Below are 22,419 nucleotides of genomic sequence, written 5' to 3'. Positions count from 1 at the left end.
GCTACAATTTGATATTTGCAGCCAATTTTAATAATATGCTTTTTTGTTGTTGTTGTTGTTTTTTTGTAGAGGGCTACCTCCAGAAGATATTGAGAACACTGGCTGGAACAGACTAGAATTCAGATGGACTGGATTACAGCTAATCAACCTGCAAAATGCACTTCCCCCTCCCAATATACCTAGTCTCCAGGTTTAAAAATAGCGGTGATGTTTTTTTCCCCTGTCTCAGGGCAGTTCCTCAGCCTACAACCTGCAAACCTGCACAGAGCTTGATTCTGCACACAGAAAATGGTGCTTCAAGGGGATATGGAGCAACTTCCATTCCCTTGGGGTGGAGCAGTAGCAAAAACATCACCATAGAACAGTTCAATCCCAGCAAAATTGCTATTCACAACTGAAACAACACAACTGAGAACCCTGTTCTTGTGATCTACCCCTACTACAGCATGAAGCAGTACCCTCAGTGCTTCAGCCTTTCCAACCCTTCATTCTTATCTGAATCTCCAATATTTGCCACAATCCCAGTGGTTTTACTGTCACAGTCACTTGGTAGGGCTCTGCTACTGGTACACACAGTCTTTATTATATAGAAAGTCTCATCCTTGAAGACTATTTAAAGCTTTTCAGCTGGGAAATGGCAAACTAGGCAAGAAGCTGCACCAGGATGGAGGAACTGGCCTACAGCATGTGCTGGACCCTAGAGAGCAGCTCTGGATGCTCAGTGAAAACACAGACTGATGAAGTCACACCAACACACCTTCTTCATGTGAGAGTCAAACAGAACAAGTAAACCCATGGAAACAGAACATATTCATTTACTTTGAAGCACTACTTGACACTTCCATGCAGGAACAAGTAAGAAGAGGGTGAACTTAACAGAGTTAAATTTTCAGACATTGCACTGGTAAAGGATCACTGAAAACAGAATGCCATTAAAGCATACATAGGAAACAAACCTTATGAGGGGGTTTTGTATTTCTGACTGGATTTTTTCTCTTACCAACTTTAATTACAACAATCTAGAAATTCCATTAATATCACATCCTTTGAGCATGAGAACACACCTGCTACATTTCTAAACCAGATAAATCAAGCTACTTACCTCCATTAGTGTTTCCCTCAGATTTAACCTTTTTTCTATAAGTAGACCATGCTCCTTGAGGAACGTGCAGAGGAACAAACTGAGATTCTGAATGAAGTTCTGTTCATCATCTTTTCCATTTGAGTATGCAAGTCGGATATTAGTATTTAAAGGAAGCATCTAACAAAAAGAAAGCATCAAGAATTTCCCTTTTTATACACAACAACTACTTTGTATTATCAAGTATGTTGCTGTTTGGTTTTTATGACGAACCTTCAAGACGGACCAACATTGCCAAGAGAGGAAAAGACTTAAAAAAAAAAAAAACCTTCATCCATCCACTTTTATATAAACACACTGAGGAAGTGACTCATGTATCTGAATCTGAACTACTCAGAGGGGAATCACCAAATTATATAAATTTGATGTATAGCTTTTAGTGAGAAATGTTTCTATCTGTGCCAAAAATTAAAAAAGAAACTTGCAGAAGTTAGGTCAGTTTAGGTCTTGAGACACATAGTTCACATTTCCCCATGAGACAGCCCAAGGGCCCAAAATATCTCGTAAATGAATCAAATCAATAGAGCAGAAATGCAGCTGCAATCAAGTTCAGAAAAACACACTTGGCATCTTCTGATCAAGCCACAAATACCACCAAAGAACAATACTTTTCCTATCAAGAGCTCTATAATGAACATAAACCTGTCAACTTTCTACAGAAATGGATTTTGTGGTATGAAATTCAAAGGGAGATTTCTGATAAACATTTACCTGTTTTAACTGCATCATGGTCAGTGTAAAAAGTGTTACAAACTGTTCTTCATACTGGCTTACACTGACACCTGCAATCTCTGTGAGGCACTTCAAAGAGACATTTCGAAACATGGGAACATTTAAGAACTGTTGAGGGAAGGAAAAAAAAATAAAGAGCATTACAGAAGTGTTGTACAACTTTTCTGCAACTCGTATTTTCTGTATCTTGTATTCAAGAGCTATCATTTTTTTGCAATAATACCTTGTATATTAGTGTGCTGATTAACTTGGTCTCAAATATATACCCCAGAGGAATCCAGTTCAGAAACCGTAGCAACGTTTCCAAAGTTGCATGGACTAAGGGAGCATTTTGGGAGTTTTCCTGTAAACAACCATTTAGAGTTTATGACATTGTGACACTGTTAGGCACAAAGGGAGGAATTTTAAAAATATCATTAAAGACATGTGACTTACCATCACAAATTGACACAGTTGAAATATCTGAGAGAATTCATTGCACATGCTGTAAAAAAAAATTAATTGAAAACTAAGCATTTCCACATTTCATAAATCAAAATATCTATTCTCACAGGACAGGTCCTTAAGACCTACGCCCATGGAGGCATTCTAAAGCCACCTGGCGTAACCCCATTTTCATGGGTCAATGCATATTTGAGGTAGCTTGAAGCCTGTGCCTGCAAATTCTAAGGAAAGAAGGAAATTCAGCATTGATTGATTGTATGCGGTTTTAAAAGCGTAGGAACCATTAGTCAACAGATACCACTTGCAGCAAGGTACAAATCCCTCTGTGTACGAAATGAAGTTGGGGATCCCCTTAGAGTAGTGCTTCAAAGAAAAATCAGTAACCCTCTTGGGCTCAAAATGGAATTATACAGCTGTAAGTGTTCACACAAGGGCTCCAAGTGAGAGCAACTATTTAGCAGCAAGCACAAAGTCTACTCTGTTCATTAAGATTTAAACATATATACTTGCCTGTCTTTCAAATGCTTAGCTTTTACTTGAGTAATCTGGCCGCTGGAGAAATCAAACACTTCTTCACTCAGCAGTTTCAGGATCACCATGTTGTTCTGGCAGAGGCTCTCACTGGTCCTGCTTGCTCCCACAATGTCACTAATAAACGTCGGCCAGTGCTTCGGCCACTCCTGTTTCAGGATCTGCAAAGGGAGCCAGCCCCTCGTGAGACACACAGCAATGGTAGAGACTTTATAGCAAGGTTTAAAATGTTATGAGCTCTGGCATACCTGAACAAGAATCATATTCAGTTTCCCAATATACACTTTCTCTTTCTGGAAAAGAGAAGAGAGGAGTCAGGTTGTGTATAACACTCCCCTCCCTCATCCTCCCGAGAATTCTTCACTTACTTCTACACACGTCGGGTCAGATGAGGTCTTGATAATTAGGCCAACAACATATTTTTTAATACCTGCAAAAAAGGTAGGGATTTATTTTCAGCTAGGCCAGATATCACAGATGTAGCAACAAGTACTTCTGAATTCAGATTCTTCGTGGTTTTAAACCAGAAACATCTCTAACAGGCCAGATTAGCCTGAGTCAGTGAGCATCCTTCTTGTGTGCTATACATGGGAAAAATACACCTTTATCAATGCTGACAGGGGATATTTTAGATGTACAGAATTACTTTACACCACTAAAGTAATTTCAGTGAAGCAAAAGACTAAGGATTAGAGTATCCTTGCAGTAATTCATACCAGGTCAAAGTGAACTCCAAGAATAAACAGAACTTCCTAAGTGCGACTCCAGTTTTAATGCCAGGTTTGCTAAAGTGCATGGAAAGCTTTGACACATCACCTGCACTGCATGCAGAAGTTTAGAAGTGCTCCCGTCTACCTAGGTGATCCATTTTAAAAACAGGAACTCCTATGCATTTTTAAGTCAGAGTTTAGCAAAGCTTCTCCAGTAAACTCTTACAAGAACAGAACTCAAAACTTCATTCACTAATACTGCACAATTTCAGTGTGAACCATTGGGCTTTTATAACACATATGGATGCTGTGAGTCCACAAACTCAGTAAATTCTGCTTTATTGCTTTTACTTTTTTTTACCTTACATTGGCAATTGGACAACCAAGGACACAGTGTGTTAAAACTCTTCATTTTGTTGTGTTTCTTCTACAAATGTGTTTAAATTATTTTAGAGTTTTCAGCTCCACCATAAAACCAGAAAACCCCTGATCACTGTATGGAAGCGACACTGCTTGAAAGTTTCATTCTGCCACCTAACCCTCAGCTCACTCCTAATTACTAAATTCATGGAAACAGTTACTCTCCAAGTAACAATATCCATTCTGTACAAAAACACCCAAATCCCAGGAAAAGGCACGCACAGGGGGCCTGGAGTCACAACCCAGGTGAACATTCCAGGAGTTCAGCCCTGACACCACACTTCAAACCAGGCAAGTGTTTTCTTGTTGTAAGGAAGTTTGAAAATTGGTGGATGCTTAGCTATTCAAATTCATGAACCCAAAAATCCTGCTTCAACAAGACAAGTCAGCTGACTCACACAGACAACATGCATGTGTTGAAGACTTCAGAAGTTTTCACTTCCAGGAGATGTCTTCCGTTGAAGACATAATCCACACCCTCTGTTCTAAGTTTTAAAACTTGTCTAAGACTTGACCAAATTTAGTAGGTAGTTTTTATTTTTTTTTTTTTTCATTTCAGTCTTAAGCAAGATGATTAAAAGGGATAATTTATTAATTGCATCCTCGTGAAAGCTGGAAAAACTAGATCCAGACTTTGAGCCATTAGATACATAATAGACAGGAGCTGTTCTACAGGTAGTTCCAATTGCAGGTGGAACTATTCATCATCATCAGCTGGGATCAATCCCCACTGCTCCAGGAGAATGGTCATTATTAAAGTATCACTGTCAGGCACTGAGTAAGAGTTATTACCAAGCATCACAGGCCTGCTCTGATGTATTTAAACCTAAAACACACTCTCTGCTGAAGCATTACAGTAATTCACAAATGATATATGAAAGCCCCCCAAACAGTATGGAAATAGGTTTGCAGTGCCAGAAACTAAACTGTTATAACCATCTGCCAAACCACTAAGGGAAGCCTACTGTTGCAACTCTTTGCAATTCAAAAAGGAATTAAAAAGTTAATATTGCTTTTAGAGTTCCAACTGCAAATCCATGGTATTTTCCATCTTGCTGCACCAATGGCATTGTGCTGTTCACTAACAACTTGAATACTGTGCTGCCATCGATCTGGCCTTGAGACCAGCAGAGGAGAACAGCTGCTCTGCTTCACAGTTTCTCTATTTAAAAAATTAAAATAAAGTAAAAATTATGACCACAGCTCAAAAGACAACCTAAAAAGTTTGCTCCCTTTCACATATCACACTGCAGGCTCCTGAGATTGTCCACCCAGTAAACAAAGTCATATTCTTAATCCCCTAAAAGCAGCCGCTATCCAATTCTCTAATGCTCCTTTTGGCACAGATGTCATTTTATACTTTTTCAACTTCAAGTGTTATGGTTTCTGCTCCATATTTAACAGCTTATTTATCATTCCATAGGAAAGATAATTTTCAGCAGAACAAATATATGTCAAATTTATATTCTGACAAAAATCATCCCAGAGGCTCATTACCATATTTCAGCAGAACATGTCCAAGAAACTGTTCAGGGGCAGTAATCCATGGGATAAGCTAAAAGCACTGTGTTTGGGGAACTTAAAAGGGAGTGTTATGTTAGAAAGGAAAGCACAGGACATGCACAGACCCCACAGCCACTGCCTAGAAGGTCTCCTTCCATCACAGAAGCAGCTGAACAAGTCTTGAAGAGGCCAACACTACAACTGCCAAGTTCAGGCCCTTCACTGAGCCAAGCAGGAAGAGACAGTGCAGGAAAACAGACCTTCCAATAAAACAAAACAAAAGCCACACCAACCACAACACCCAGGACACACAAAATGTTCTTCAAATATTATCTAACCTTGCAACTGCACTGATCTCAGGACAATCAAAGGGAGCAGACCCTGCTGCAGGCCTGGACCAGCCCCACTGTTGGAATTTTCTGGAAAGCGAAGCCTGAGAAGTATTTTTGTACGAAGTCCCATAAAAGGGATGACAGAGCAAGGGCATGAACTTGAGGCCTTTTAGAACATTCCTGGATATCCATTAGATACTGTCATCCTTCTGTAAAAGTTGCTCCTCCACAGAGGCAAACATCCAGTAAAACTGAAACCCTTCCTGGAGGGAAAGTTGTTTTCCCAAGTGACCCAAGCTTCAAGTGGAACTGGGACAGTGAAGAACGTCATGTTATCCAACATGAGTCATTTCTGCAGCCTGAACTTGAGGAAATATCCTCTAGTTTAACCTTTGGATGTGCTCTAGGAAGCCATTACCTCTCCCGCACTCTATGTACCCTAAGCAGAGCTCCTGCCACAGCCCAGTACAGCAGGTAAATAACCATGGACACAATCAGCAAACACACACCTGCAACAAACCCTCTTGTCCTCAAGGCACACAAGCACATCCTTCTGTGCAATCACAGAGGACAAGCATTTAACAAGTGTTAAAAATTATTCTAGCTGGTGCTGCAGATGCAAGCTCACTCTAATTTACTAAGATTAATAAAGTCTTTGCTTGTATTAAAGAATAATAGGCACAAATGAATCAGGTGGGCTATGTAACTCAGCAAATTAACATTATTTTGCAATCAAATTAGAATTTCAAATGCTAAAGATGAGCTGTCCTCTCTGGGTTTGTTTGTATACATACACACACTGAACCGTTTAGTCCCAAAATGTAGTAAAAATAGCATCTTATTTTTAGTGTTAAGAAACAATGCTTTCCCATACAGTCCCACAATCATCTTTACCCCCTAGTGATGAACTGAATCAATCCATGATCTTTTTGCTTTTCAACAGAAAACTCATGAAAACTCTGAAAAAAGGCACAGAGTTTGTCTTCACACATACACACAGAAGTACCATGTAGCTCATCCCCTCTTCATTACAGAGAACCAAAGAAACATCTTCCTCATGAAGCAGGCCAGGAATCTCCATTAAAAGATCTCATCGCTGCACAGAAAAACCTCCTCTACAGCAGCTTCCACTACATCAAAAGCTTTACACTCAACTCCAGGACCTTTCTGGAAAACAGTGAACTGCATCTCTGGACAAAACTTTTTCATTTCAGGATGAGAAAAGTTGTACAAGCAATTTATGTTTCATAATGAAGAAGTGCTTTATCCATTCCAGATCCAAACACTCCAGACAAGCTCGCTCTGTTCAGGGGAACAGTATTTCATTTCACAATGCAGGATTAATGAAACATATCACTGCACTGAAGACCAAAAAGCCTTTCTTCCCAGGCAGGTTTTCACACTGCCAGAGAAAATCCTTTTGAGACCACAGCACTTTAATCAAATGCCATCCTTTCTGAGTGTTATTAAACAATCAACTCTAAAGGATATCAGAGTTTAAAGCAATTTAGTAGCACACCTCAATAAACCCAGAAGTCCAACTTGAGAATGATGGCACAAGAGCCTGGCCATGAGCCAGGTTCAGCACTGCCTGGGATGTTCTGGAATATATCACCCGCCCCCAGCCAGGCTTCAATGAAAGCCACATGACATCATTTGTATATGTGGAAGAGCCATTCCAAGCACCCTCCTTAGGACTAAATAAATCACACAGAGCAAGGCTAACCTTTGCTGGGGGCTATGACCAAACACGTCTCAAGGCTGAACACACAGGTAAGGCATCTGATTTAACTGAATTTTACCCCTTCTATGCCTTAAACTCCACTTTTGTCTACAGAACCAACTGGTTCCCACTGATAACTCCAAAAGCAAACAAACAAACAAAAAAAAGAAAATGAAAAAAAAGAAAAAGAAAAAGAAAAAGCCATCACGTCAGTATTTTAGAATTGTAAATTGATTGTTTTGCCTGATTTTTGTTTCAGAATTATGGAAAGGTAAAAACAAACTTACAAACTTTTCAAGAAGTGCTCACAAACAACACCACCTGAGGAACAGAAAGCTATTTTACCAAAGTTAAAAGCCAGCAGGGCCAGAAAAGCTCAAACCCAAAAGTTATTTTAAAACAGAAGAAAAACTTCAGAACAGAGCTTTAAGTCTAAAGAAGACATCGGAAGAAAACACTTTCCTCCTTGCATTTGAAATTCAAGGCTGGAAGCTGAAACCCTCCAGAACACAGACAGAAGCAGTAACAAACCTCTGGCTAACCACACAACCCAGCAAGTCATTCTGATGTACAACTTGTTTAAAAAAAAAAAAAAAAAAAAAAAGTGGTAAAAAAAGTTGTTACAGTTCATGCTCTGTAATTAGCAACACTGCTTTATTTCTACCAGCAAGTATCTGGGAAGTAATTTCAAAAACGTTTATTTACTGACCATTTAATTCAGATCTGCTCTTGACTTTATCTCTTAAGCAGTGCTGTTGCTACGAAGGGGGAACAGTGGTTTTCTCATAAATGTATTTAGTTTCCTCTTCACCAACAATAACACTTGTCAACTGTATTTACTACACAAACCAACCAGACATGCAGAAGACATGTTTTATAAATTATGATATAAGGTAAAACTGATTTGAAACTTGCATGATTTGCTTTGTCACTAGGCATTCCATTGTACACAGTGTTTCAGTTTCCTGCACACACATTCCACCAGTTAGACTTCCAACAGGAAAATCCTGTCAACCAAAGAATGGCTGGAGTCAAGGAAACTTCAATTTAACCAGCATTACTATCTCCCACATAATCAAGCCACCTAAATGAGCTCTGGAGCAGCTCTTTTGTACCAGCCTGTATCATCAGCCAAATAAAAAAAAAAATTAAAAAACAACTACCACAGACCAGATCAAACTGGATTAGAGATGAAACAGATTCTCCCTCCTATACCACTGAGGCCAAGCTGGATAAAATGCCAAGGTACAGAAAATACGTTTGGTTTCTCTTCTACCACACAAGTAAAAGCCACTAACCCAGTTTCCCTAGAACTGGATAGAAGTCAATTTCACAATTTTAGTTTGCCTCTGTCAAAGGGAAAATGTTTTCAAAGCTGAACAAAAACACACTTTTGTTATTATAAAGGATTTTTTTATTTCCTCTGGAGTTTTCACTGATGTGTAAGTCAGAAAAAGTAATAACAGGATACCTCAAGATGATTACACAACTACAGACAGTAACTTTATTTTGCCTTGTAACATATAGAGTTGTTGCATCTTCTTAGATGGCAGGAACCACTCCAACAGCACTGGCACTGTTAGAGATAAAATGACCCAAAGCACAGCCAGCAGCAACCTCATCCCTCTACCACTGTTTCTCAGCTCTCCTGTGCATTAAGAGCATGAATTTTAAGACACTGAATTCCTGAATTACATCCTGTATTTGGCACCTGTTCAGTTCCAAACTATCAACTTAGGTCCATCCCTGTGACATCTGTTCTACATCTCCCTTCACCAGTGGGCAATACTCCTAGCTCCTTTTCCTCCTGCTCTGCTCCCACAGCCAAAAACTGTAGGACAACAACTTCAAAATGCTGAAACTAAGTGCTCATAGCCAGGGATGTAACAAAATATGACTGAGCTGAGATACTCCAGTAACTAGAAGCACAAAGATCAGTTAACTTTAACTAATAAGGTGCTCCTTTAGTTTCTCAAAAGGGCATAGTTGTGTCCAAACCTTACTGAAGCTGCTCCCTAGAAACCTCCAACAGCAGAATGAATGGAAACTTTACTTTCAGTTTTACTTTCAAAGACAGCTACCCTTTGCCAACCTGTAGTTGGAAGGGATGGGGGAAAGCTGAGAAGAGGAATAAGCACAAAAATGTAAAAGTCCCTCTTTATGCATTTGTTTTCATCAACACTTCAAATTCTGTTTTAATTAATAACAGTTTCAGAACCTAAGCACTGGCAGTAAAAATTTAAAGCATGGCTCAGCATGGTTAATAAAAGCTCTCAGCAGAACACAGAAATATGGAACTTTTTACTAAAAGCTGGGCTTGGAACTAATTAAAAGCCAAGTACAGAAGAGTGACACCATTTAATGTCAAGAATTTGAAGTGGTTGCACTTAATGTTTCAAAGTCCCAAGTTGTGGCAGCCAGACATGTGAAAACACTAACCCTGCAACCACAGGGGTACCTCCACTTACTGAAGCAAGTATCTAAAAGTCAGCAACATTGCAAGCTACAGGGGAGGGGAAAACCCATAAACTAAGCACAGAATTGATTTAAAGACTTCCAGCCCCCTTGCATTGATGCGACACTGGGACTTACCTACACTGCACCAATTACAGCCATCTGCCTGTTTATATATTGTACCTCCTGCCTAAAAGAATGCGTGACCATCAATAGGTAAGAAAGTGCATTTACTTACTGTTTCCATTTTAAAATCATTGTTACTGTTTACAATTTCAAAATAATAACAGAAACCTACACAAGGTAACAAGTGGGTTACTGAGTCTGCTTGGGGCTGCACACACAGCTTCGAGAGGGTGAAGAAAACAAAACCTCCTGTTCCAAGTACAGAGAATGAAAACCTCTACCTCTACCTCAATGCCAGGGATTCACCTCAGATGTTTCAAAACTATCAGCCACACCTTTTCCACAAATTCACAGAATTTCAGCTGCTCACTAACCCACTGAGACCACTATCACAGAAGTGAAAGATGTGGTTTCATCATTCAAGATATCATAACACATGACAGAAATGTTACTTAGAGACTGGAAGTCTAAATCTCAGTTAATACACAAAGTTCTGAGGAAAAGACAAAAATCCCTCCTTACCTTCACACTGGTTCCTTGGAAGAATCTTCCATCTTGTTTTTATCACATTTTCCAAGATTTGCAGTCCATAATACTGAAATTGGAGAAGAACAAAATGTGAGTACATTACTGTAGGACTAACTACCTTGCAGGAGTCTCATTCAATCAGACATTCACACTTAACATCTAAGACTTCAAGATTCTTAAACTAACAATTTTATTAAATATATGTCTATTCACCCATTTACTGACTGAGGTTTCATGCATCGTATTTCCTTGTTTTATTCTTGGCTATACTAAGTCCTGTTGTTTCATCATGCTCACACCAGGAGGGGGGAAAACAATAATGAAAAGCCCTCTGGCAGACAATTTTGGCTATCTGGAAAAGTAGCAGCCAGATATGAATTTGTATCACAAATGACTGCTTCTAAGTTTGAGTATTAACACAACCAGGCTCCTAAAATATTTAGCAGCTTGGACGGTGTCTCAAGCTTCCTACTGTTCCTCTTAAGAGCTGGAAAAAAAAAATCTTGTCTTAGCATCACATGTCCTGACACTGGCACTTTCTAGAAAAAGTATTTCCCAAACTTCAGTGTGTTACTTTAGGAACAGCAAGACAACCCACAGGTTTATTTAATTTCAATCCCCACCCCAATATGGCAACTATTTCTAATATTTAAAGATGAACTTTTGTGCTCAGTCAAAGAACAATAAAAACATGAATAAGCTCTTGGAAATCATTTTACCTTTCAGGAATTCCTTCCTATGTTCTTACCCGAAGCCATTAACGCTGCAAATGGCCATTCCCTCTGCCCATTTGTCCCTACTGCCAACTCACAGTAACAGGGAAAGAAGTTTGTCATGGTAGAACCAAAAAACTTTAATATGTAAAACCCCATTAGCATGAATAGACAGGAGAGAAAAGGGGATGAGGAGTTTTGCATTTACTTTATCTACAGTGGATTAGGAAGAAAAAAAAAAAAAAAAAAAATCAATGCCTGAAAGGTAAACTCAAGTTTTCACAATTCCAAGTTTGGCTGAGAATAAGAGTTCCTCTTTAAAGTGGTTAGTTGTTACACAAAGTAGGATCATTAGCATTTCGACCAAAGGGATCATACAGACATCAGTTTAATTAAAAGAACACAATGTAGACTGTCCCAAGCTACATTGTACTAAAAGAGCAGTTTTGCTGTTCTCATCTTAACATAACCTACGTCCCTTTGCTTCCCTGTCTGATCCCAGTTCCCAGGAGATTCCAGGTGCACATCCTGCATCTGCAAAATATTCTGTCCCCTTCCAAAACCTTGGGCACCAAGAGAAATTATGAATTACATGCAGAAAGCTGGCAGGGTATTTTTATTGCCTCTATGGTCAGCAGCAAAAGCTTATCAACTAGATTTTAACCTGTAAATTGATTTAATTATGTGACATAAAAGGTAAATTAAATTGAGAGAATTTTCATATAGGAAAATGTGCAAAAATGTTCTTAAGCAAAAATCACAGGAATTGATTTCAGCCACTGCTATAAATTTACAGACACCATCTGCAAGTGATCCAGGCTCATGATACAAAACATACTTACAAAAGCTCCTAACAATGTTGACAGTATGAATATTTATATCAGACAGTGCTAACCTTCCTGAAGTACATCTAAACTCTAGTGAAATTTCTATGTTCTAGAGGCATATACATTAAATTTTCAGGTATTAACTAACTAGAAATGTTCATTTTCTCCTAAATCCTTTTTCCACAAGTGAACTTATTTAGCTTTCACACCAGAATGGCAAGTCTACTTTCATTTTAAATAGACACTAGATGACCAAATTAAACTTAAATGAAAAACCTAACAACTGACTAAGGACAGACCTCATTTTCAGTGGGCTTTTTCCTCACTGAGAATTTTGTGGAATCAAAGAAATGGACAGACACCTCTAGCAATCTGCCACACCTATCCCTCATTACCCGCTCAAACATCTCATTTGGGTTCATGGACCTTAAGCTGTTCACACTACAAAGGTTTCTACTCATTCTTTTGTGCCTTCAGTTCTGCCCTCTGCAGTGTCTTGTTCACTTCTTCCTCAGTCTTAAAAACACTCCTTTTCCCTAACATGACACTGAACAGCAGCAGCAGTAAAATCACTGTGTACAAATCTCACCTGTACATCCTTTTTGCCACACCTCACTGGAAGGACTCCATCAGCCCCAACATCTGCAAGGGGCCTTCGGGGCTCTTTACTTTGTTTCATTTGATTTGATGGTTCTAATCACTCTTATTTCTCTGACAATGAGGAACACCACTCCCAAAAGTCATTGATACCAATTACAAAGTCCTGCCTTTTAATCAACTACTGCAACAGCACATGTGAACACATCTTATCTCTGTGTAAGACAGAAGCTTTTCAAAAACTAATTTGCTCTTGGTTTGCTAATTGTCTACCACTAATTCACTTCCCAGTTATGAAGATGAGGGACAGACAACAGCAAAAGACTCAAAAAAGAATAGCATGAAATGATCCCTGTGGTAGAAATTTCTATGGCACCCTTATTACTTATTTTATGCACCGAATCCCTTTCCCTCCCACCTCCCAATAAACAAAAAACAATTGATGAACAGAATTCAGTTAAAGGGAATCAAAAGGGTAGACCTTGTGGAGGCCTGCCGTCAAAGCCTAGCTGTGTCAGTTGCACAGGAAGACACCCCTTTTCTTCCTATTACAAGCAATCAACATAATGGAACATTATGATTAATATCAGGTAGTGTTAACAGCTTTAATTAAAGAAAAAATATGATTGCATAAAAGCCAAATGTCATAGTGCATAAATTTAGCACCAAATCATTTGCAATTTATGTAAATTGAAGAATTCTTTACCTGTTGCTTTCTTTCTGTTCCTCTAATCATCTCATTTTTCACAAGACAAATTTGAGTTTTTAAAAATACTGTTGATAAATCAACTTAAACATTAGTAATGTCTGTCAGTATAAAAAGCAAAGTTTACCAGGCAAGCAAACAGGCAAACACTGTTACTTAAAGGTGCTTAAAGGTATTACTTTGAGGAAGTTCTTTAAACTGTTTTCCCCTCAACTTCAGAGAGCAATGAAAAAAAAATATTAACTGCTTCATGAATACCACATGATTTCAGAAACCATCCAAACACAATTTTTTTTCTGTTTGAACACAGTGTGTATTCAGCAGAAAAACATGCATGTCAGTTATTTGAGATAATAATCATCAAGCTTACGACAGGGAAAACACATTTTGCTCATCTTTTTGGCTCAAACTTCACAAGTCTTAGGTACAGCATTTCAAATTGCAGAAAAAGCCCTGAACGCTGCCCATTTTAGCCTCTACCATGATGGATGGATTTCCAACAGCAGTAAAAAGCAAATGTGTTCTGCATAGTAGCAAAGAACTGATATACTACAAACTTTGGGGTGCTCAACCTTTATTGATTGCTCAAAACCTTGGCCTAATAAGGTTTGTTTTGCCTTTAACACACCTAGGGACAAATTTTCTCCTCAGTTACATGCACATGGCTTTCACTATGATCACACACAGCCAAGCACTTACCCAAGGACAAAATGTGGCTCTAGGAGACTTTTCATTACTCAGATTTATATAGACACAATACCAGTCTTGGGAACTGGCATGATGCTTGTATGTGCCTTGAAAAAAATTCTGTGTAACCAATTTAGCTCATCCTCAAAAAAAAAAAAGGGGGGAGGGGTAAACTCTTGGCAATGTAAAAGGAGGTCTGAATATTTTTTTCATTTACAATTCTTGCTTAAAGCAATCTTTGTGAACAAGACAATCAAAAAAAATATGGTTTGAATCAAGAAAATCTATGGCTAAAAATGAGATACCTTCCTCAAAGTTTATGAATGGAAGAAAGAGGAAAACCAAATAAATAAAAGTTAATTTGCTTACTTTGGTATTCATGTTCTGAGAGAACTCCAAAATAGTATCAACTCTTGTCCACGCATCAGGATGTTCTTTTAAGTGAGTCAACACTTCTTGTGCCATTCTTTGCTGAAAGAAAAGTTGATTTGAAAAAAGTGTTAGTATTAGATTATTTAAGAAGTTATACACTGTCACTGAAGACATCAATATGTTAACACTCCATTTAAATCACTTATCTAAGTGTTATGCAGAACTCAACCAGCAGCAACAAGTCCCTCAAGCCGCCTCCTCTGACAGCTGAAGTTCAGTAACAACCAAACTCCAAAAGCCCATCGATGCAGGACAGTAATTTATCATTTCCACTCTTCCATCCTGAATGATTCATCCAAACCAGCAGCAAACATGCAAGAAAAGCACACATGATGGGGGAAACCTACTGGGGAATGAAGTTCTCTCCCCTTCCACAAAGTCATCTAGATATAAAACTTTACTCTAGGGCACCCAAACTTTCTAGTTCCAGTGGAAACACTTATACAAAGTGCCAGATTTCAGGAACACTGTTTTGTGCTGCAGAACTGCTAATTTTATTTTGAAGAACCACAGAACAGAACATTAGTGGTCTCCAATCCCTACTTCTGAGGGATCCTTGGTGTACCTAACAACCTACAAAACCATAATAAAAACCTGCTGGCAGGAGGAAGGGAGTTGGTCACGCTAATGGTTCACTCTTCCTTGGGACTGACATTTTCAATTACTGTCCTAGATGCTGTGGTTTCTTGAAAACCTCATCTAAAACAATTACACATTGAAATAGCTGAATTCATTTTAGCTATCCCTTTTCAAAAGCCTGCATGTCCTCAAGAATTTTTAGGGAGCCAAACTCATGTCAGCCATTTTCAAAAGTGCCATGTACTGACAAATCTCGCTGCAAATTGTACCCCCTGCAAGCACTGCCTTACAAACAAGGTGGACATTTTACAACATAATTAACACAACTTAGTTCATTCTTTCACTGCACTGTAGAGCCTATTGGACAGAGTTACAAAGCAGATAAAGCTTTGCTTTAGGATTAACTTCAACAGTTAGAACTTACTACAGTCATGCAGCTTTCTAGTCTCATCCAAGTACATATCTGAGCTAACCAGCAACTGGTGTAAGAAAACATGTATTTTCAGCAACTTAGAAACCCAAAGACATCAAGACCCCAAATATATATATAGATGTATTTGTCAGTTCCTTGTATATACATATACATACATATATATATACACAAGGAACTGACAAATTTAACATGTGACTTACAAAATTAAATTTGAGGTTACAACAGAAAAGGGCAAGAATGTCTAAACTATCTGTACAACACCACTTGCGCCCCTACTTGGTATAATTGAGCACAGGGGAGCAACTGGACCAGCAGATCTGATATGGACAAACAAGTACCACACAAATATTCTGCTTAAGACCACAACCAGTACAACCCTATTTTTCCAGTGTGACATCAGAGTTAAAAAAAAAAACAAAAAAAAACAAAAAAACCCAGAAAACCCAGCACTTCTAATACACTTTTGTTTTAAAAGGGAAGGAATAGCTGTATTTCAATCTGCAAGTGTGTTTTTATATTGGCCTCCTGTTTGCTTCTAATACTGGTGACATGACCCAGGATCAAATTTCAACACCAACAAAATACAGACAGTCCATATCCTTCTCCCAGTTTGCTGAGAGGTTTGCTCTCATACCCACTGACCCCTTTTCTGGACATCAAACTCTGTAGTTTCATAAAGAGTATCAATTTAGTAATAATGGTTAATCAAGAACAAAGCCTTATCGTGTTGCTGGTACCAAAAAGAAATTTACAAATCATCTTTCTGGACATGTGAAGATCTAACAAATCAATGGCTAGGAGGCTAGGATAAGTCCAGGTAAACATTTATGAGTTGCATGAAATCTCCTTAGTCATGTGTTGCACTGGGGTGGGGACATTCATTCTTTTCAGAAAAGTATACCCAAAAAAGCTGAGAGAAAAAAATTTAAATCTCCAGGACAGAAAATAGCTTCTTTCTTGCCTAATACAGATCAGCAGGTAACAGTTTTGCAAGCAGAGATAAGAACTAAGCAGAAGGAGGAGGCAGGTGAATCTGAAAGCAAGTTCAGCACAGGCCACTCAGGTTGCATTCTAAACCTGTTTTACCCTGACATTACCCTGACCTATTCCAGGAAAACCACTGGTAATCTCTCAATTTTAATATTTAGTTTCCTCAAGTCCTATTATTCCTGTCACCCTTTAGTAAAGGACTTGATCTGTCAGACTCCACTGAGAACCAATTTTTCCTGCATTTTTTAACTCCTTGGAAGAGGGAAAGCTCAGACTCCCTGAAATGTCTCCAGTGTTGGAAGGTACTAAAATAGCTGACCAAAGTTTCATTGAGGTGACACGTGTAAGTACGTGTATTTAAATAAGTTTACATAATAATTTACTTTTTCCAGTTAAACACCACCTCTTGGATTTTTGCATCTTATTGCATTGATTTTCTAAATACTGGAGACTTTTCCCAGCTGTTTTAAGTGAAGCAACTACTCACAATGCCAGAACAATGGCAATCTGATCACTGTATTTAGTGGTAATCCTTTGTTTTCCCTACAAACCTTCCCAACTCTTTTCAAACCAAACAACATTATAAGCATCACCTGTTTTGCAAGGCAGTAAAAGATCACAAAACAAGTGCTACAGATATTCATACTTTAAGACAAAAGCTACAATGAGTTTTCTGTCATCCAAGCACTTAAAAAATGACAGCAAGTAACTATCTGAATTTAGGACATCCAAAATGCAAATATTTCAAAAAACAACAAGGTATTTCAAAACCTATTGGAATTCACATTAGTAATTTTACAAAAGCTTTTTTTTCCCCTAAAGAAATACACAGAGCAAGTATATGCATGTATATCATTGTTTAATCTAACAGCTGGAAAGAACAGAAAAGCATCAGCTACTTTGTCCCACTTAATTCACTTATTGTTGTGCAAGACTATCTTAGTAAGAGATGCCTGACACTGAAACTCCCAATTTGTTGAGCCTGAACAATTAAAATCTGCCAGAAGAGGAACTATGCCAACACCCTTTGTAGCAATATTTGCTCTCAACATTTAAGTCTTGTTTCCAAAGAAGTTCAAGAAATAGATTTTAAAAAAGCAATACAAGATTCACTTTCAAGGCAATATATGCAAACACACAAATGCACAGTCCTTCCATTTCAACTTAACATTTCACAATCTGCACTAAGTCCAAAGGAAAGAACGCAAGAAGAACCTGTGCAAACTGTAATGGAAAACAAAAAAGCCCAGACACAAGAAAGGAACAAACTCTTCTATTAAATATGCATGACATGCTTCTTTATAAATACAAACACAGTAATAGCATCACAAAGATTTTTCTTTTAAATACAATTCTTCACTAAAGCAAATATTACATTTACAGCTTCACAATCCTGTCCATAACAAGTAACAGGTAGCTCAGACCTTCCTGAAGAACTAAGTCAGAAAGGTGAGCTGCATCAAGTGACCTTACCAAATCATATTTCCTAATAATTCTCAACATCAGAAGACAAGCTAGAAATGTACACACACCAAACATTTCTCCAAGAGTCATCTCAATGTGAATTCACATTTCATGTGACTGCCAGTGATATTCCAGTCACTAGCTCAGTAAATTCACTAATATTACTAATTGTTACTTAAGTGAACTGAATTTGCTCAGCTGATTTTACTGTAAGGTTAAACATGGTCAATAAATATATGTTCCACGTCCACCTTACCTGTGCACCTTCTCCATGGTACAAGCAGTTCACCACATTGTCCAAGAGATTGATATCCAGTTTCTGGTTAAAATCCAGCAGCTGACGAGCTGCATGGTCTGCTAACATTGTCATAATTGCTGGCATAGATTACTGCAAAATAAGTTTTAAAAAATTGATCAATTAGTAAGAAATTATTATCAGATGCAGCTGCAAAGCAAGTGCTTCAACTTAGTTCATTTGTCTCATTGAAACAAGATGCTTATGTTAGCAGTAGTAGATAACACTGGATACAACTGCTCTGATTGTGAGGCACATAAAAGGACAAACTTTTCTTTTTCCCCCCTGAAAAATTCACCTATCACTACCCCAGCTCAACTCTCAGGGTCCTCAACATGTAAAACACACAGTAACAGTCTGACTAGAGCATGGGCTGCGTTACCAGCACCCGGGGGTTTATTCCAAAGCAGCTATCAACCCCTACAGGTCTGCTGGTTGAAAAGCCTTGTGTCACTACAACCAAAACCCAGATTGGCAATCTCAGCCGAGTATCGAGTTCCCAAGGCCAACATGCACATTCAGAAGATTCAGTTCCAAAAGCTTTTAAACACTTGGGTATGGAGGTGAAACGTGATCTACACACAGCGCAAGAAGTTAGCCACAGGGCATTTTTCAAATAGTTGGGGAAAAAAAAAGAAAACGACCTTACAAGTTAACCACATCCAAGTAAAAAATTACCACTGAAACTAAGTTGACTGAAGGCACTTAGAGACCATGAAACAAAGGGACCGTTAAATCAGCAGGTTACTCTGTATGCCATGTGAGATTACTTCAAACTGAAATTGAATTCTACTGGAGGTTTCAGATCCCCTAAACCCAGGGACACACGCATTAACTCTTTGTCCTAGATAGAGCAGCACTGATATTATGCAAAGAGAGTCAGGTGGGGTGTGTGAGATTCTTTACCAGCCAGAGACTGGTGCAGGATAAAGGCATTGTGAAAAGCAGAAAAACAAGCCAGAAGCCACGGGATTTTTGATGGTAAGTTACACTCTACCTTTTTCACACCACCCTCCCTCCCCCACGTTGAAACACCTAATCAAGTTTATTGCCCTGTTCTTACAGAAAATGGCAACTCTAACTCATATTCCACCCTGCCATCTACAGCACCTCTGTGTCACTCACCCTCCTTTCCAAACCCTGTAAACCTACAGATCTCATGTAAAACTGTTCACTTAACAAACGGCCAGAAGCCTAAGCAAGTGCAAGATCAATCAAAAAGTTACACCAGAATCATCTGCATACTCAGAAAGATACAACCTGAAACTCTTCCAGGAACACACTCCAAAGTCAGATATGCTCTTACTAAATAACTCCATGTGTAAGGAAGAATTTGTTTCATGCTTTATGTATTCAAGTAATGCTCAAAAGTAAGGAGCAGGACAAACCTGTGCCTCAACCCTAGTAATTACTAATTAAGTGAAAGTTTTACTGTAGCATCCAGACAAGGAAAATCTTTTGCTTAGAAATGTGTATTTTCAAGTAGTGTCAAGGAATTTCTGTTACTTCTATATATAAAAATAGCTTTGAACCCAAATATTCTAATTGGATTTTCAACTAGAAAACTCAGTATTACTACACTAACACAACCATTTTAAGGGTTTCATCTCAATATCCAGTCAAGTCTCGTTACATGTTCCTGCAAAACCAGGAGAAAATAAACATCAAGTAGGGAACAAAATAAATTAAAATTAACACTCCATGTCTATTCTTCCCTCAACTCCTAATGTTTTCAAAATTGTGATGTTAACTTGGGAAGCGAGAAACACGGCAGCAAAAAAGGCCGACTTCATTCTTCATTCCATTCTTTTGGCTCAGGAGGACGCTGAAAATGTCACCTGGCAAATGAGGGGCAGTGAGCAGCAGCACTAGAAGGAAACTGCACCCATGAAGAGGCTCAGAGCAGTTAATGCTCCCAGACACGCCCCTTTTTGTCCACATCTGGCCTCCACGGCCGAGCCGTGAGCCGGGAAAGCGGTTTCTAAACTACAACAAATGTCGTGCACCAGTCGCTCCTCATGTAGGGCCATTCATTTCAGACCTGAGCCTCTTTCGGTGGTTTTCAGGCCACCCCGAGAGCGCCAAGGAGGAGCAGCGTGACCGAGAGAAGTTATTCAACACATGGAAGCAGAAAGGAAATGTTTTGAATAGGGCCCTTCGCCACTCCCAGCAGTATCTTCAACATGACCTACCTACTTCGCCAGCCGAAACACAGAAATGGCGGCTTTGTGGCCACCACCACCTGCAGCCAACTCGATCTCCCACTCCTAACCCTGTACCCACATGAAGCTCCTAATCTCTGATTTACTGTACTCCTACACTTTTCCCTCCCCCATCATGCCTGAACTCCGGAACGGATTTAAGCCTCAGCTCCAAGAACCACCACTGATCAGTCCTTAAATAAATGGGCAAACAAAAGCAAAAGAGAAAAAGTTAAAAATAAAATAAAAACCAAACCAGAAAAAAAAAAAAAAAGCTGAACTACAACACAGCAAGAATGTGACATCTACCGAAGGTCAAAAGAACTGCATTAACAGCACTGTTTACACAGTTATCCCAACTCTCGATGACCCTGGACCTTTAACACAACAGTTAGCTTGTTGTGGTACACCCGATTCATTTTGGTCTGTAGCACACAGGAGTTACAGCAGGCACTTAATAGTGAGAAATGTTGAGCATTTACCATGAATCCTACAGCACCCTTTAACCCAGATATTTATGAGATAAAGCTCATTGGGGGCAGCGACTGAAAAAAAACAAACCCACCCCGGGACAGTCACTGTGCCCCATTCCAAGCACGCAATGCAAATGAATTGCCTCCCTCTTCCAAGGAATTAGCTGCATCACTTGTAAAGCCCACCCAGGAGGGGTGAGTGGCTATGAAACACACCGCACGACTAAACGCGTTCGCATCACACTCCACACACCAGCAATGGCAACGAAACCACCCCTTCCCTTTGCTCCTTCACACACACACATGTGAAGGAGACGGACGAGACGGATTAAGCAACATCTGCCCGACACCTCGGAGCCTTCATTTTCGGCTGGAAATAACTCACACCCACCCAGCGCCGCGGCCCTTCCCCGGCTCCTGCCGCAGCGCCCCGGCGGGCGGGCAGCGCCCCGGCTCTCGGGCAGTCGCTCCGGCTCCCGGCTCAGGCCGGCAGGGCCCCGGCTCCTGGCGGGGAACGGGCCCGGGCGGTGGGTCGGGCGGGCCGGGGCCCTGCGGAGCACGATGGCCCCGCAGCCCCTCCCTCCTCCTCCCCTGGGCTCCAGCCCTGCGCTCTATACAAGGCTCCCCACGTGATCCAGGCGGACGTTTCAATACTGCTGCACAGACACACACACACAAAAAAATATTTCTGGAAACTTCCACTCCTAATAATTTACAGATTATGTCGCCGGGTTTGCCCGTACCCGATCCCAGCCCACCCGGCCCCCTCCTAACGAGGAGCATCTCCCGCAGCATCAGTGGCTGCGCTCGGTCAGGCCGGGGATGCTCGTACCCCAAACCCCATCCGAGCGCACCCCCGCCCCTCAGCGCTTCTCCATGGGGTCCATCACATCTCTCCCAGCACATGCCAGGCTCTGGGGCCCCCTGCACGGGCACATCGCCCCGTTCTGTCCCTCAAAATACCCCCCTCTGCCCTCTCCGCGTTGCCCATCGCGACCCCCCACAACCCTCGCTTACCTAGGGGTTTCTCACAGCCTCTTCCTTCAGAAAGTAGGGGCGAGCGAGCCAAGTTTCTAACCACACGCCACAAGAAAAAAAAAAATAAAAAATAAAAAAAGACCACCAAAAATAACCCCCTCCCAAAATGAAGAAGAAAAAATAGAAAGACCAGGGAAGGAGGGAAAAAAAAAAAAAAAAAAAAAAAAACAACACAGAAGGAGGGAAAAAAACACCACGGCAGGAGGTGGGGGGGGAAGGCGAGCGCTCCCTCCTCGGTGGTGGGTCGGGGTTAGTGGCGCTACTCCTCCCCTCGCAGCGTGCCCGGCCTAGCTGCACCAGGCGCCCGCAGCGGCCCCCGGGGCTCCGCGCTCGGCTCCGC

The 22,419-nt window shown here is 40.1% G+C and overlaps 1 protein-coding gene across 3 annotated transcripts in view; it reads right to left on the bottom strand.

Annotated features, from left to right (window-relative positions):
* The window catches only part of XPO1 (exportin 1), a 34,325-nt gene that overhangs the window by 11,573 nt on the left and 333 nt on the right, over positions 1–22,419 (bottom strand). Inside the window, exons 2-12 of one of the 3 annotated variants that reach the window (XM_053938062.1) lie at positions 22,059–22,114; positions 18,329–18,460; positions 14,544–14,645; positions 10,639–10,711; positions 3,217–3,278; positions 3,097–3,141; positions 2,828–3,009; positions 2,309–2,357; positions 2,097–2,216; positions 1,853–1,981; positions 1,103–1,261 (exon numbers count right to left, since the gene is read on the bottom strand). In XM_053938062.1, the coding sequence (XP_053794037.1) occupies positions 1,103–1,261; positions 1,853–1,981; positions 2,097–2,216; positions 2,309–2,357; positions 2,828–3,009; positions 3,097–3,141; positions 3,217–3,278; positions 10,639–10,711; positions 14,544–14,645; positions 18,329–18,454 (1,047 nt within the window). In that variant the 5' untranslated portion in view covers positions 18,455–18,460; positions 22,059–22,114. Of the gene's footprint in view, positions 1–1,102; positions 1,262–1,852; positions 1,982–2,096; positions 2,217–2,308; positions 2,358–2,827; positions 3,010–3,096; positions 3,142–3,216; positions 3,279–10,638; positions 10,712–14,543; positions 14,646–18,328; positions 18,461–22,058; positions 22,227–22,419 lie in introns of those variants that run through there. The other 2 variants (XM_053938061.1, XM_053938063.1) reach the window with 2 other exon arrangements.

The sequence above is a fragment of the Vidua chalybeata genome, chromosome 3 (genome assembly GCF_026979565.1).
Source record: "Vidua chalybeata isolate OUT-0048 chromosome 3, bVidCha1 merged haplotype, whole genome shotgun sequence".
NCBI classification, from domain to species: Eukaryota; Metazoa; Chordata; class Aves; order Passeriformes; family Viduidae; genus Vidua; species Vidua chalybeata.
The sequence above is the reverse complement of the archived record's forward strand: the minus strand, read 5'-3'. Positions and strand labels throughout refer to the sequence as shown.